General features: G+C 41.6%; 2 protein-coding genes across 2 annotated transcripts; one reads left to right on the forward strand and one right to left on the reverse strand.

Moving 5' to 3' along the window:
* LOC128447784 (glutathione hydrolase-like YwrD proenzyme) lies at positions 1 to 11,061 on the reverse strand. Its single transcript, XM_053430119.1, has 12 exons — positions 10,879 to 11,061; positions 9,707 to 9,860; positions 9,472 to 9,625; positions 8,841 to 9,047; positions 7,931 to 8,083; positions 7,759 to 7,846; positions 6,857 to 7,028; positions 4,189 to 4,345; positions 3,528 to 3,710; positions 3,189 to 3,273; positions 2,532 to 2,627; positions 1 to 705 (listed from the first exon to the last, which is right to left on the reverse strand). The coding sequence occupies exons 1-12, from the start codon at positions 10,976 to 10,978 to the stop codon at positions 560 to 562; spliced, it is 1,695 nt and encodes a 564-aa protein (XP_053286094.1). The 5' UTR covers positions 10,979 to 11,061; the 3' UTR covers positions 1 to 559.
* Positions 11,062 to 12,449: 1,388 nt separating this feature from the next.
* tm4sf4 (transmembrane 4 L six family member 4) lies at positions 12,450 to 15,888 on the forward strand. Its single transcript, XM_053430733.1, has 5 exons — positions 12,450 to 12,943; positions 13,545 to 13,634; positions 14,364 to 14,506; positions 14,807 to 14,984; positions 15,425 to 15,888. The coding sequence occupies exons 1-5, from the start codon at positions 12,773 to 12,775 to the stop codon at positions 15,440 to 15,442; spliced, it is 600 nt and encodes a 199-aa protein (XP_053286708.1). The 5' UTR covers positions 12,450 to 12,772; the 3' UTR covers positions 15,443 to 15,888.
* Positions 15,889 to 16,375: the final 487 nt, after the last annotated feature.

The following is a 16,375-nucleotide window of genomic DNA, read 5'->3' on the forward strand; positions in this document are numbered from 1 at the left end:
AGCAGTTCATCCTTCAGTTTAACAAAGAACTTTGTACATCAACACATCTAAAGACACGTGGTTTACACCGACATCTGAAAAGTAATTCAAGCTGTCTGACAAATGTAGTGGAGTAAAAACTACAAGTACCTCAAACATGTACTTTAGTGCAGGAGTAAATACATACTGTACTAGCTCCGTGATTGTTAGAACTAAGCATTGCTTGAGAAGAAATAAACAATTTATTGTCTAAAAAAGTCATTTTCATTTCATTTATTTCATTTCATTATAAAATACAGTAAAAACTTTAAAGAAACAGAAACAAATCCATTTCAGTCTAAAACAAGAACATGATGAAATGAGGAACTAGGACAGTTTTATAAACCTGAATCCTTCAAGTTACATTTGGTCATAATATCAATCATCTGACTGAGGAAGAGAAAAATGTGATTTCAATCTCGTCTGTTGTTTTCACTCTCGGCCGATTACTCGAAAACTACCGAACCAATTTCCCATGGAAGTTCATGGATGAACATCCATCACATTCTGGAGTGGATCGAGATGAGGTCAGAACATGTGTCTAGTATCCCTGAGCACATCCGTCACCTCGGGGGTCTGATCCCGCCCACAGCACCCGGGTCGGACGCTCGGCTTGATTGACAGATGGATTCCACCAATCCCCCACTGTGATGATCTGTCCCCGCCCAAACTGAGACCTCCTGTGGCCTGTGTGTTTCCATGAAGATAAATAGAAAAGGCAGGTGTCACGATTATCCACACTAAACTAACCATTGGTTTGTTTATTTGTCTGTTTGTAAGTTTATTTGAAAACAGATCCTTTCATGTTCTAAGATGCATGTCATTAAATGTCCTTGTTCACGCCTTTGATTGGATTTCCTGGTTAACGACTATCAAAACAACAATTAGTGTCAGATTATAAATGTCCATGAAACATTCCCACATTAAACTATGTTATTGTGAGCTATTTTGTGAGCAAGAAAATATCTTCTTTCTGATTAAGACAAATAGATTTTTAACTAACAAATATAGATGTCCCTTGATGCCAGAATATAAGTTAATTTAAAGTTGTTTGCTCAAATTGTTTTGGGAATCACTGTCCCCAAATAATAAAAGTAATATGAAGTAGCTTTATTCATTTATCATTCATTTAACTAGGAAGGTCCCATTTTGATACAATGCCCCGTTTTTATATATAAATACAAGCAGAGGCAGATAAAACAGAAGAGCATATGTACAACTCAGAGATTTAGAATCAGACTTAATGTTGGTCATACAATGTTGTACGGTGCCGTGACATGAAAACATCGAAGCGACTGCGAGTAGTAACTAGTGAGCAATGAGAAACTGATTTCATTCACCAGTGATACTGATGCATCCCTGTTTTGATGCCAACTCCTTTTAGTACAAGGCCAAGAACTCTAGTGAAGCATCTCTACTAAGATAGATTAAGATAAGATTAAGATGCATTTATTTGTCCCAAACACATGCACAGACATGCTCAGGCACACTCATGCAGGTAGGGAAATTTAACCTCTGCTTTTAACCCATCTGGTGCAGGACACACAGAGCAGTGAGCAGCCATGTACGGCGCACGGGGAGCAGATGTTGGGGGAGTAAGGTGCCTTGCTCAGGGGCACTAGACAGGGTAGGGAGATCAATCCAGGTTTGTCTTTTTGTTTTTTATCCGTGGAGTCGAACCAGGGACCTTTTCTGCCCATAGTCCAAGTTTCTGCCACTAGTCCACCGCCTCTACATTCCACACTGCACGCCCCCGGGGCCGGATTTAACAAGTGGTTTGGTTACTTCCACAAAAAGCTGCTTCCAGACGTGCATTGAATTCCCGATAATCTCCTGAAAGTTTCTGGACGCAAGGATCGAATATCCACTTCAGCTGCTGTGGACGAGCTCCAGAGTTTTTACAGTGAATTTTCAGTTGATGGCAAGTTCCCCAAAAAAGCCAAAGAGCAACTCGAGTCAGGGAACAGAAAACAAATAATATCCGTCCTCCTTGTTTCAGTCACGGTCTCATTTTGTCGATTGCATATGTTACATAATTACGAAACAGGTAATGTGACTCATCAACTTCTGGAAAATTTCATAATTAATTACACATAAACACACACACACACACACACACACAATCTATATAGTAGATTTCCATAAAACTTGGTGGAAGGATGATACTGGGGCTGAAAAAGAACCAATCTCGATCTACTGGATTTAAATGTGGTTGGTCACTGCTGGAGGTTGTGTTCCACTGAGTTTCACTCCAGTTATAACATTTGTCACCAATGCAACATACCAACAGTCCCAAACCCAACTCAACTGTTGTTGCTGGATTCACCTCTTTGCCCACATCCATTTGAATTTGCTCTTTTTGGCTCATGGCCTATATCCTTCTACTTAGTTTCATGAATATCCATTCTGTGGTTATAGCGTAATCCTTCTCAACTAACAGAGAGACAGTGAATAAACAATTTCTATGCAAGCACTGGAAGCTGCTGCCTTATAAATGTAATAAAATGAAGTACCTGTGACTGGCCACTTGACTTTCTGGCCTCTTCTTTTCAGCTCCTCAGCTACTTCCTGGTCGATCCCCTCCTCCAGATGAACCAACCACTCATCAGCTATAGACACAGAATAATGGATAACACTTAAACCATGGGACATAGCTCTAATATAAGATATGTTCATGTGACATCATCTTTTATGATTTAATTGTACCTCACTAAATCCTTTATTTATATATATATTTAACTTGTACTGTCACGTTTTATATTATTTTCATCTTCTTAACCACACGTTGATGTAACATATATATGTATGTATACAACCATCACACATTTATCATAATTTTCTTGAATTAATTAAATCTAACATGTTGTGGCAGTTGTATTATATGAGCACCAATACAGGAATTACAGTTCTGTGTGTGTTGTATAATAACCAAATGAAATGAAGGTCAGTGTGAGTTCACATGAGGAAGTAAACCAACCTGCAGTATTTTGACTAAACTCACATGTTCATTAATCAATAACCAGGACATGATGTTCAGCTGTAGGCGAAAATCCATATGTAAAACATGTTTAGAGTGTGTGTGTGTGTTCGTGTGTGTGTGTGTGTGTGTGTGTGTGTGTGTGTGTGTGTGTGTGTGTGTGTTTGTGTGTGTTGGCAGGGATCGTCTTTACTTTTTTGGTCATATTCTACGTAGACTCTCGGTGCGTCCAGAGCTTGTTGTGGATTCATGCCGAACTCCAGCATGTTCAGCAACACCTAAACACAACAGCCGTCTCAGGTATTAACACATAAAAAACATAAAGGTTGAACCAGGAACACCAAGGTACCGATGTAAACATTGGATCAGACAAAGAAAATAAGCTGAATCCTACAATCACTAGCACTAACTATTCCTTTTCTGACTTATTAGCAAAATAAACAAACAACACAAACTGACAAATGTGTTAAGCAACAAATAGGAGGTGTGATTATTAACGCTTCATCTCACTCTAATGCAGATTCCCCTGTACCTGGACGTGTCCTTGTGTTTGCATCAAAGCCCCCATCACCCCGAGTGCAGCCAGGAGTTGTGGTTTTTGTGTTTTGGTTGCAGAGGCAGTGAGGAGTGCAGCCATTATGGTGTGGTACGGCCGCTTTCCCCCGGCGACACAGTTGACGTGGTTTGGACGCAGAGAAAAGGCGGCACCGCGATTCTGCAGAGAGGCAGAAAGAGTTTTTCATACATCAAAACATTAAATCAACTTTTTCCTTAAGTCAAACTATTTATTTTTCAAATGTCTTTTTTGAGAATCAGTCTGGAAATTCTACTTTTGATCTACGAAGAATATAACAATATAATTTACATTGTTACTAAGGCAATATATCAATATAATGGTTTATGGAGTCATATTAGACACAAAACACAAACAAACCATTCATTCCTCTTATTTGAGGGTTATGACAATGTGCAAAACAGTCCTATAAAATATGAACAACACACACACACACATTGACACACACATTGACACACACACACACACACACACACACACACACACACACACACACACACACACACACACACACACACACACACACACACACACACACACACACACACACACACACACACACACACACACACACACACACACACACACACACACACACACCCTTTCTAACCCTTCACACCTGTAGTGAGAACCCACAATCCTCTGGGATGAGCCCAGTCCCAAAGCCCATATAGTTGCTGTTAACGAATGAGCAGGCATTCCCCTCCCTGTCCATCACACAGAAATAGACTGTGTCACTTCCTGTCATCAGGCCCGGCTCCAATCCCTCCATGGCCCTACAAAACACACACAGACACACACAGACACACACAAACATAGAAACGAGAAGACGATGACGAGATATGAAGACACAAATGATTAACAGTGAAAAACCCAGGGCTCATATTGTTACTATGAAATATATGAGAAGAGGGAGGCCAATCAAATACAGCTCGAAATATCAGAACAGACAGTAGGGCTTTATATAAATATGTTATATAGGATGTTATGAAAGACTTTGCTTGCACTTTAGAACATAAGTCATAACTCAAGGTGCCTTATTTTCTTCCCTAACAGAAAACCAACTTAAAGGAATTCTTTAAATGGTTTAATTGAGGTGTGAAACTTAATCTAAAGGCGATTTGTGGCCGACAGAAGAAACAGAACATCAGTAATAAACTGCATGCTCCTGTCTGCTATTGAATAGAGAAACATTGTAGAGCGTTGGCTGATAAAACCTGATCTAGGACCAGCTGCATGTAAACTCAGGTTGTAAAGTCCCCAAGTTATCTTAGTGGCCGTGAACATGATTTGAATTTCCCGCGCTCTCTCTCTCAGTTTATTGGTTTATTATGTGACGACATAAGACAAGGATATTTCATTGTTTGTGTTAATTAGTGAGGAGTGGACGATCATAATAATTATCTTTAATAACAAGGTACTTTTTCAAAACTTACTTCAAAAGAAGCATAGCTGCGTGCCGTCCAGCACACACCCATGCACTTTGATCACGCATGCAGTCCAATTAAACAATGACAAGGCAAATCACTAATTCAGCAGCTCTGATGGAAAAACTTCCAAAGTTTCAAAGCAACAAACGTCAAAAGCACATTTATATTGATATTACAGTGGGATACAAAGGGGGAACGGACACCGGGTCTTGAGCAGATGACCTGAGAATGAACCAACTAACACCCGTTAACAACTGGCCTTTGTCTGCAGTGGGAATAGAGCCAATCAGAATTCACTCGGGTCAAACATCTGCAGAAGAAGATTGTAAATGCTCTGACCGGCCTTCATGGAAACGTACAACATCCGGTGGAACGTGCTACCTTTGCAGCAAGCAGCGGGGGGGGGGGGGGGGGGGGACCTATCAGCGCTCATAAGGTCACATGATGCACCAAAAGACCATGTGATGATGAGGAGTGATTGTTTCTGCGGAGGAAGATGTGACACTTCACCTGAATGCCAGGCCTGGAGTAAGTTAGACATTTCAAGAGAGAAAGGACTTCTTCAATTAAGCAAAACAATAGAAGGTGTAGCGGGCGTGTGTCAGAACCAGAGAATTGGGTGTGCAGGTATTAACTGTCTCCGACTCATCTTTAGTCACAACATGAGGGTGAATCAGACATTGTTCTTCAATGGAAAACAGTATCTACATCTTCAGTTCATTACAATAGAACAGCGGAACTACAAAGACAAACACTCCCATTACAAATTAGGTACTGAAAGTTCAAAGCTTCCATCAGCTGGAACTGGTTTGATTGAAGGAGGCACTGAATGGACCCGGTGATATGAGGTTCAAAGGTCAAACGCTAATTGAAAAACTACACCAAGATCTTCTGATCACAAAATTTGAATAATCAGGGTCTGCCTGATGAGATTTGAGAGAGAGGAAACTTTGAGACATCTAATTAGTGACATCATCTAGACAATCATGGAGGGTGCAACAGATAATGAGGGTTTTTCAGGTTTAACAGTGAAGTTAAGTTGTGTGTCATCAGCATACCAATGGTAATAGACATCGGTGAGTTAATCAGATGGTCCAGAGGCCATCTACTTTATATGTAGAGAACAGAGTCGGGCCAAGGATGGATCCTTAAGGGACACCGCACAAGAGAGAGGAAGAGGCAGACACACAATAAGTAATGTGAACAGGGAACGATCTGACAGGTATGATCAATGGTGTCAAAGGCAGCGGATAAATCGACTTATTCCAAAAATCTCTGTCTCTCTGTGTCTTTGTAAAATAAATACCTTGAGCAATTATGTCTCTAGCATCTGGAGAATTTGTTGGGCAACAACTTTGTCTAGAATCTTAGAAAAGAGCAGGAGTTTGGAAATGGGCCTGTGGTTATCGAAGGTACAGTAGCTAGGGAAGATACTTTTTTTTTTAACTCATCCTTGCTTATTCAAGGTTTCCAACACAAACTATGACAAAACATATCATGTTAATTAACCAGGCTGTTTTTACAGGCTTTGTTATGCTTTTATAATATTTTGTAATGATGTGTTTGTTTAACAACTAATAAATACCTGAGCTTCAAAGTCTACAGCACTGACCAGTGAATAGAAATAGCTAACAAAACATACGCACACACCCTAACACACACACACCCACACACTAGGAGAGATGAGACTTGAAGGGATGGAAATAAAGGTTGTGGGGTCATAAAAGTATACAGTCCTATTTTAAGTCAACATAGCAGGGCTGGTACACACTGGTACTAACACACGCACACGCACGCACACACACACACACACACACACACGCACACACACACACACACACACACAGAAACACACACCTGTCCATGCGGATGTGCTGCGCTCGCTCATGGCTGTAGCTCTTCTCCAGTAAGGCTTCCTGAGGGATGGTCACATGGTCTGGATCGCCCAGGTAACACAGAGCATCTGTTAGAGCCAGACGAACAGCCTCCACCAAAACATGGATGTAGTCGGAGCTGTTGTGGCCCATAGCTACAAACACACACACAAACAAACAAAAACACACACACACACATTGTTTAATATAGATCATACAACTGATAGATAAACAAATGTCTCATCAAATGAAACGTGGCACTGAGAAATGTATGGTGGCATAAAAGTAACTGAATCTTCTGGAATGAATCTAAAATAATTTTACTTACAATTAAGAGCTGGTTTATTTTAAGTAGCTCCGCACAAATGTGTTTTTTTTCTCGACGTTTAATACATAATTCAAACATTCACAGTGTAGGATGAAAAAGGTATTTATTGACGTTGGCTAATGACACCACCAACAGCTAATCGGAGCAAACCTGGACTCCAGAAATGAGGTTTGGATTACAGCTGATCTGACGGACAGAAAACATTAAAAATATTATAATATAAAACTCCCATAAGGTGTTGGATGGACAATCTGAATACATCCAGCTACTGTCATTGGGGCTGAGGCTTAAAAATATCATATTTGTAAAAAAAGTGGAAGGAATTACAAAGTTTTCTCAAAGAGTTTATACAGTGACAGAGTCCGTTTTGCTGTCAGCAATTTTTAGGGATTTCTTAATGTTACGTGGTCCAGTCACCTCCACCTAATCAGGTGAAAAGCTCAGACTCTCAATCTCATTACACTGGAGGTTTCTGGGTTGTTATAAAAGCAGCTTTGTGAGACTTTAGTGAACTGTTGCTATAACTTCACGGTGGAGCTTTGTGTCCCTGTGGTCACCTTTCAGGGGGAAGTTCTCCAGGATGTTGAGCAGCAGCAGGGCAGCCAGTCCCTGACTGTTGGGTGGGGGCTCCCACAGGCACACGCCCTGAGCACACAACGGAGTCACACAATCCGATCACTAGGTTATTAAAGTACAGATACCATAAGTGTCTATGATCGCTGACCTCACCTTGTACTCTGTGCTTATCGGAGTGATGACTTCACTGTCGTGGCTGCTGAGATCATCCAGAGTCATGACTCCTCCATGTTGGCTGATGACATCAACGATGGCTCGGGCCACTCTGCCCTGGTAGAACGCTGGTTTCCCCCGTTCACCGAGTTCCTGTTGATGCATCGGTCCACTGGTATTACAATCAATCTACAATTCAATCAATCAACCCCGTCTCATTGAATCCTTCCTGCCCATCTACATGTTTTAACCACAGTAAGAAAATCCCACAAAGTCCAGAGTTTTAAAATGATGCCAATGACGTGTCCACTCCTCTCCATGGGATTGAATGAAGAGGAAAACGTGTGTGAATGTGAGATTTTTCATATTGAAATATTGAAATAATCAAGAAAGTTGTCAGTAAACTTAAAACCCCTCCCCCTGTGCCCTTGATACATTCCCACCAGTTCTTTCAAAACTATTTTACAGAGGAAGTTTGTTAATTATTTTGTTAATTGCTTTTTGCAGAGGTACTTATTATTGTCATTGCTGAGGAATGTGTGCGTGTGTTGTATGGTTTCATTTTCATGGGCGTGTTGATGACTGAGTAAACAATGCATGTTTGGATGGTGAATCATAAGCAGACAAACACACAGACAACCCCCCCCCCCCCCCCCCCCCGCCCCCATATCATCTTTTCCATGTCAGACTTTTACATGATGACATTCACATTATACATTCTCCACTTTCCTTGAATTATTTTACTTTTCCAGTCCAACAACATAGTGGAGTCAAGGTCTTTTACCCAGTATTTCTCTGGGTTCATCATTATACAGATGTTTAAGTCATATTTAGAGAATTAATACAAACTCTGGAAGGATGCACAGTTTCCTTCTTGTCTAAATAAAATGAGCTCAAAAAGTTATTTTACCTTCAGCGTCTTGGCCAGGGCTTGGTTTCTGAAAACTTGACCACATTTGGGTGCATTACTTTCAATTAGCAGGTCCCCACCCAGTTCCTTCCCATCATCTCTCAGAGTGGCCACCCATTTGTTCCAGTGGTGAGCTGTTACCTCGGCCACAGGAAACCCCACCTCTGCCAGCTCCACCGCTCCGCTCAGCACCTCCTGAAGGGACAGCTGGAGGAAAGAGGCAGAGGAAACTCACACTTGTGACCTCACAGGAAAACTTACAGAGCAGGAAGTGTGAGTCATTGTTTTGAGTAGAAATACTGCATGTGGAGACTAAAACTGGTTTCCCCGTATTTACCAGGGAAAAATAATAATCAATGGCAAGCTCTTCAGTAAGTAATTTGTGGTCATTCAGGGTCAAATCCTCAAACTTTTGGGCCACACCATCACACATGTTGATGAAACTTCGCCTGAGAGTTTTGTTTACATAAGAAACTCCTGTGAAATGTCATGTGTATCGGTCACATCTCCTTTAAAACAGGTTCCAGAGACATTTCTTCTGTTTTAAAGATGTTGGTATCCAGATACTGGCTTCTGGATACCTGAGTGCTACATCATACACACATAAACACAGTTCTACACATAGACAAACCTTGTGACTACCAAAGAGTTGCACGGTGTCACACCAACACGCAGGGGCCCCAGGAACTGTGACATTCAGCGCATCGAACGGGGAAGGAGGGGCCTCTGCCGTGTGACCGCGGCCTTCCAGGTACTCCAGGGTCAGAGCTCGGGGCGAACGACCACTGCGTGACACAGAGAGAGAGGCTCAGCCAATCATTCTGAACCCAGACGACAACAAAAGCAGCGAGAGAAGAGTCGCCCACCTGCCGTTAAGTCCTCGGATCTCTCCAGTGTTTCCGTTGAAGAACAGGCAGAAGGCGTCTCCACCTGGACCGGTGCTGCACGGCTCCGTCACCGCCAGGGCCGCTGCTATGGCCACTGCAGCATCTGCCGCATTGCCACCGCGCTTCAGGACATCTGGATGCAAACACATGATGGACTCACAAGATTATATTCAATTTACGACATGTTCCAAGGCAGCTACGGGTTCTCAGCAACTGGAATTCAATAAACTGAAAATGTCTCACTTGCCTCCAGTGGTTTTTAACCATTTTAAATGCTCAGTTTTTAGACTGAGCTGCACAAATAGAATTCCCTTCACCTTCAATTGTATCTCAAATATTGAACAACTCATTACAACTACTTCCTGGTAATGCCACGGAGGTATTTTAAAGTAATCTGGACTTTCATCATGTCTCCGCCAAGGAGCTTTCTGTTGGCAGACATCTAAAATGGAGAAAGCTGAATTAAAAAAATACCTCTAACTTGAATAATGAGAATCAGGGCTGTCTACTTTTGATTCCATAGGTTTCTCACATGACCAAAATCAGGGATTCTCCAGTTTGACATATCTACATCACTCTGACAAGTGGATTCAAGATAAAAGGGGCCATGTAGGTGGGATGGATTGTGGGTAATTCAAGATATCTGAAGCATATTTCATTAAAAAAAACCTATGATGGTGTGACTCAGAAGTGTCATAACATGGAATGACCCACATGTATAACAACTATATGTTCTCCCCCGAGAGGCCAGAGTGTTTGGTTTGATCAACCTGAGTGAGAAGGTCACTACTTTAAAACTGTGTCTGGTCCTAGAACAGTTACTTCACTGATGAACTATGATCATCTTCAGTTCCAGATACTTACAGCTTCACTCTGACTAGTTCAGAATTCACTTAAAAGGAGGACAGCTTCAATTAAGGGGACATTTCTAGAATTCAGTGCAGCTGGGTTGTGTAACACTGGTTCCACACGTTTCTCATTCAACTAAACTTTATTTGTGGCTTTTTTGTGGTTTTGGTGAGAGAACGATGTTTTCACTGTTCACTCCCGAATGTAAAAACTGTCACTTTGAGTTTGGAAACACTGAGAAACTTTTTTCTGGATCTTTTTCTGGATCTGTTCCATCCTCCGGGCTCCATGTCCGCACTCACCCAGTCCTGCAGCGGAAGCCAGCGGCTGACTTGACGCCGCACAGCCGCGCAGACACACCACCGGAGACCGACGAGAGCAGAAGGTCAAGTCCGGGTCCATGTTGCTCGAACCAGCACCGACAGACACGAGGCGAAATCAACTGACGAAGCAGAAACAGCGATGGAATCTGAGCCTCTAATCGATTACTCTGGGATCGATTGAGTTTGACTCGACTGGGAACAGCAGCACAGAGAAGAGGAAGACCGATGACATCGATGAGAATCATTTATTAATTTGATTTATAAAAAAAAAGAAGAGTTTACAGGTGCTTTGACAGCAAAGCAAGAGATATAAGAGAAATATCAATCAGCAAGATGCAATTTGATGAAGTAACAAGGTAGTGTTCAAATGAAATGGATAAATATAGAGCTGTGACACGTGAAAATTGAACACATGACAGCAGCAATATGAAAATGAACAGGTCAAAGAAAAAGGTTAAAAGAAAACAGTGAAAACAGTAAAAACATAACCAAACATGAAAGCAAGATTTAAAAGAAGTCACTGTCTGTGAAGTCACCGTTGGTTTTTCTACCTCGACTTAGAACAGCGGGGTCCTTCTGAGGATCTGAGGCTCCGTGCGAGCACAAAATGGGTCAATGATTTCTGATCTCATCATTTTATGACTTTTATTATTACGTTTCTAAATATCTAATCTCAGGATGTTTCCACATGTCCCTTATTCTCTGTCGTAGATTAGCCACCTTATCACCATGCATGTAATATACATTTATTGAGATCAGCAACATAAACCAACCAGCTTTCTGCAAAGTCCAATTGCAGTTGAAAAGATAAGTTATTACTGCGGTGTAATTTAAAAAAGGGAACCCTTGTTATGACTCACAAAATCCAGGTCATTAACTGGATCCACACCTTATTTCCCCTCATCATAGATAAGAGTTTAAGGGTTTGCCTGATTTTTTTAATTTATTAAGATCTCTGCATTTAGTTGAGTCAAGTTATTCACAAAAATAAAAATGCCCAGGGTTGATGAAAGTAGAAAGAAATTCCTGGATTCAAGCTCTTGATCAAATCTGGTCCAGAGGTGAACCAGTTCTTCTTTGGTCCATACATCACTCCTCCATCAAGTTTCCACAAAATCAATTTATTACAAACAAACAGCGTTGAAAACACGGAGGCAGAATGACTCAGTCGATCGCACCCCTCCGTCAAGGCCCCTGAGATTCAATCAAGCTGCACCAAATGAAATTCCAAAATACAAACACCCAAAGCTGAACAATAGATTTTCTTCTTCTGACTAATGAAGAGGTTCTTCTCAGTAAACGTGTGGTTATCTGCACCGAGGGCCCGTATCGACCCGTGTCTCTGTCACTTCCTCTTCTGTCTCCGTGTACACAAAACACCTGGTAGAACATTAACTTCTATTTCCTCACTAGTGCATCTGTGTGCACGATAACCATGTGTGTGTGTGGGGTGTGTGTGTGTGTGTGTGTGTGTGTGTGTGTGTGTGTGTGTGTGTGTGTGTGTGTGTGTGTGTGTGTGGGTGGGTGGGTGTGGGTGCATGTATGTCTGTTGCAGTGTGTGACATACGACGGCTGGCTGCTGTAAAAGCAGTGAGATCACACACGGTGATGGAGGGGGCATCTATAAAGCCTCAACAGCCAGAAGCAGACAACTTAGTAGAGTCGAAGCTACGAAGAGGACAGAGAATTCTTGAAGGAGGTTAACGAAGGAATTATCAGGAGGCTGCAATTGGAGATAATTTCATCAGCCCAGAAATTCCAGCAGATTTCACACTAAGATTCAGTTTAAGAGTCCAGACGTCCTTTCGTTGTCACTTTTTCTAAACCCCCGGAGTGTGTTTCTGTCAGAGGCGTCTCGAGCATCAGTGTCAGAATGTGTTCGGGCAGTTTTGCCAAGTGTTTGGGGATCTCCCTGATTCCTCTCGCCATCATTTGCGTGCTGTGCAACATCCTGCTCTTCTTCCCCAGCGGGGAGTCTGTGGACAGAGACAACATCACAGATGAGGTCTGGTACTTCGGAGGCCTTCTGGGATCCGGAGTGTTGGTGAGTGCGTCGGTCGCAGCCTCTTAAACGAGAGGATTTGCTTCTTCTAGAATATCATAATAGTTGTTTAACGTTTTTATCAAATACATGATTAATACATTATTTCAGATTATACCTTTTTTTAAATCTAAATTGAAAAAAAAATTCTTTTGCACCCCCAGTTCATTTTCACGAGTCCACTTGTAGTGAGAAATATAATTGATTGTGTTATCAATTCATTGTTGTTTTTCTTTTAGCAGGATTACACAAAAACTAACACAAATGGATTTTCTTGAAACTTCAGTTAGTCAAGAGAATCAAGAGGGGAATCCATCAAGGCTTTTTTTCTGACCTTCTTGATTATTGTGAATGTTTATGTGAATTTCACAAGAAATAAATCAAAGATCTTTATGAGAAAAATATCTGGCATGTGTATAGTTTTAATATGAAGACGGGAAAACTGCTGCAGATCCAGATTATCTAGATCTGATCACAATACCTGTGTATGCAATATGGTTATAAAGTAATCAGCTTTGGGGGAAGTATGTGCTATCGATGTTATATCAATTTGTGTGTGTGTGTGTGTGTGTGTGTGTGTGTGTTTGTGTGTGTGTGTTTACAGATGATCTTCCCTGCTCTGGTCTTCCTGGGTCTGAAGAACAATGACTGCTGCGGCTGCTGTGGCAACGAGAGCTGTGGACGGAGATTCGCGGTGAGGAGACGTTTCCCTAATCGACTTCAAACCGAAATCATATGATGGTTTACAGCAGGTTTTAGAATCAGAGGATCTTAGTTTATTTTAGTTTATTGCCGGTTAATGTTAAACATTAACATATATATCTTATCTTATCCAGTATCTTCAGCATTGTCAACGTTATCTGTGAAAGGCTCGTATCTGCTTATGTTTATCAGCCAATTATATAAATCTGTCAATTTTGTCTGACATTGAGTAATAAGTAAATATCTTAAACTTAATGAATGGCTTGAATTAAAACTGATCACTTCAACTTGTTGTGTGTTCACTCACAGTGGGTCTGGATAACAAACACATGTGCCCACACACACTCACACAGAGAATTTCATGATATCTCAATAACTTCAACGAGAAACTCCTCGAATGAGAGTTTCACACGACTTTGGCACAAAGCAGGTGTTGTACTGCGGCAGACGCACACGCCGATCAATACTCCGGGAATGTGTAGGTGTGAGGAATGAATCACAAATAAAACCGCTGCACACACACACACATACACACATACACACACACCATCAGTAGCTCTGTGCAGGCCACGCTCTGTTAACGACCTTCAGCCTGGTCTCTGCACAGCAAGAGACTAACCTCATTGTTTTCATTGTTTAAGTCAGAAGCGAGCTCGCTCAATCTATTGATTCCCAACATGAGCGACGGTTTCTAGCCTGTTTCTCTCCTCTGTCTCTGCAGATGCTGAGCTCCATGCTGTTTGCTGGTGTGGGGGTTCTGGGGGCCGGTTACTCAGTTATCGTTTCTTCCGTGGCCCTCAGCCATGGACCTAAGTGTTTGACATCGGGGAACATAACAGATTGGGTGTATCCCTTCTCCAATGGGTGAGACTCACAAATCACATTACAACGTTTGTTTCATATCATGTGTGTAACCACCAATCTAGAAACGTTGTGGTTTATCCCTCAGTGAAGAGAACTGAGGCTTTCAACGTTAATCTATGCAAATTTCTAAAAGAAAAGTTTGTTTTTAACATGCAGTCCATGCTAGAAGTCACCGTACTTTATAAAGTAAGGTTGGGACTTAACAAAATGATGGAGAGACCTAACGGGTTCTGTGACATTGGGCTCATTCATTAATAAACTTATTATCCAGGTCATGTGTTTCTCCCCCTCCCTCTGCAGAGACTACCTGGCCGACAAAGACCTCTGGGCGCTGTGTTTACTGCCGGCCGGCGTGGTGTCCTGGCATCTGTCCCTGTTCTCCGTGCTGCTGGTCATGGGTATAATCCAGGCGGTGCTGTGTGCCGTGCAGGTGCTGAACGGCCTGCTGGGAGCTCTGTGTGGCTGCTGCTGCGGAGGGGTCAGTATCTACTCTGAGAGGAGTTCACTCTATACTCTGAAGTTACTGAACCAGGTTTCTGTGGCTGTAGGAACGCACCAGACATCCAGTCAGTCACAGGAAAGTCAGGGAAACACAGGAAAGATCAAAAATAGTCTATTTGATAACATTATTTTACTGCAAGTCAAATAAAGACTATTCTCAATTAGACATTTCCACAATCACTTAAGTTAAAGACCAGTTATACCAATAATTATTATTATAAGAAGGCCATATAACTATATGAATACTCACAGTCAATGTAATCTTCTTACACTCTCTTGTGAGAAATTCTGTCGTGACATCAGAACCCAAATACCCAGTAAATCACTTATCCACATAATTAGCAATAAATTAAATCTAATTTACAAACGGTCCATTGCCCCATTGACTTACTGACTTGACTCATGTTTGTGTTTCAGAGTGATGGATCCAACTGAGCGCCGCCTGAAGCTGTGAGAGTCGGCAGCTCTTCTAGTCTCTGTAGTTTCTTGCTTTGTCGACAATCCGGCAGCAACTTGAGCTAATCGATCACCTTTCCTGTAACACTGGTGAAATGACAGAGCTCCAATTTCCTCATTTACTTTCGACTCCATCTTGTCAGTCGAAATGTTTCTCTGTTTTCCTGCGCTCGGCATCTAAGTGACCTCCTGTTGTATATGTTTGTATCTGTTGTCGCCTCTTCAGTGATGTTGTGCGTTGCAATGCTGACATCACATCAACCAGTTCACAAAGACACTATTTTTATATACACGTGAAAAGGAAAGGAGACATGATCAGACCGTGCAGCTGCTGAAAATCTACTGTTTTTACTGTCTAGACCAAATTGAAAGGAGGTAATAACCTGTTTTTTATTTTCAATCTCACGAATTCATGCTTGTGTATGTGTGTGAATAAAAAAAAAAATTGCCTGCGTGTCTTGAAGTGAAAGTTCTACGAACACAAGGATATTAACTTATTGAGCTCATTGATTATTGATATAAATTGCATCAGTAGTCACTGGGTAACTGTAGCAATGTTACAGTTCAGTGTCAAGTCTACGCATGGACATCAGGGACAAAGCAGAGGACTGTGGGAAACTGAGTCAGGGATGTGAGGGACCGACATTGTTATACACTCATCACAGTAAACGATAGTATTCATATAAGGTCAATACTACTACTACTACTACTCAGTGGAGGTGGGCTGCAGGGGTCAGTGGACTTGACCTAACCTTAATCTAAACACAATTTTAACCTAACCCTAACTTGGACCACACACACACACACACACGGGTGAAAACAATGCACTTCTGCAGGGTAATGAAGCATCCATCCAAATCCATCTATACACAGCATTAATATCGAAATCTCATTAGAACAGTAAATATGACA

Source organism: Pleuronectes platessa, chromosome 9 (genome assembly GCF_947347685.1).
Source record: "Pleuronectes platessa chromosome 9, fPlePla1.1, whole genome shotgun sequence".
NCBI classification, from domain to species: Eukaryota; Metazoa; Chordata; class Actinopteri; order Pleuronectiformes; family Pleuronectidae; genus Pleuronectes; species Pleuronectes platessa.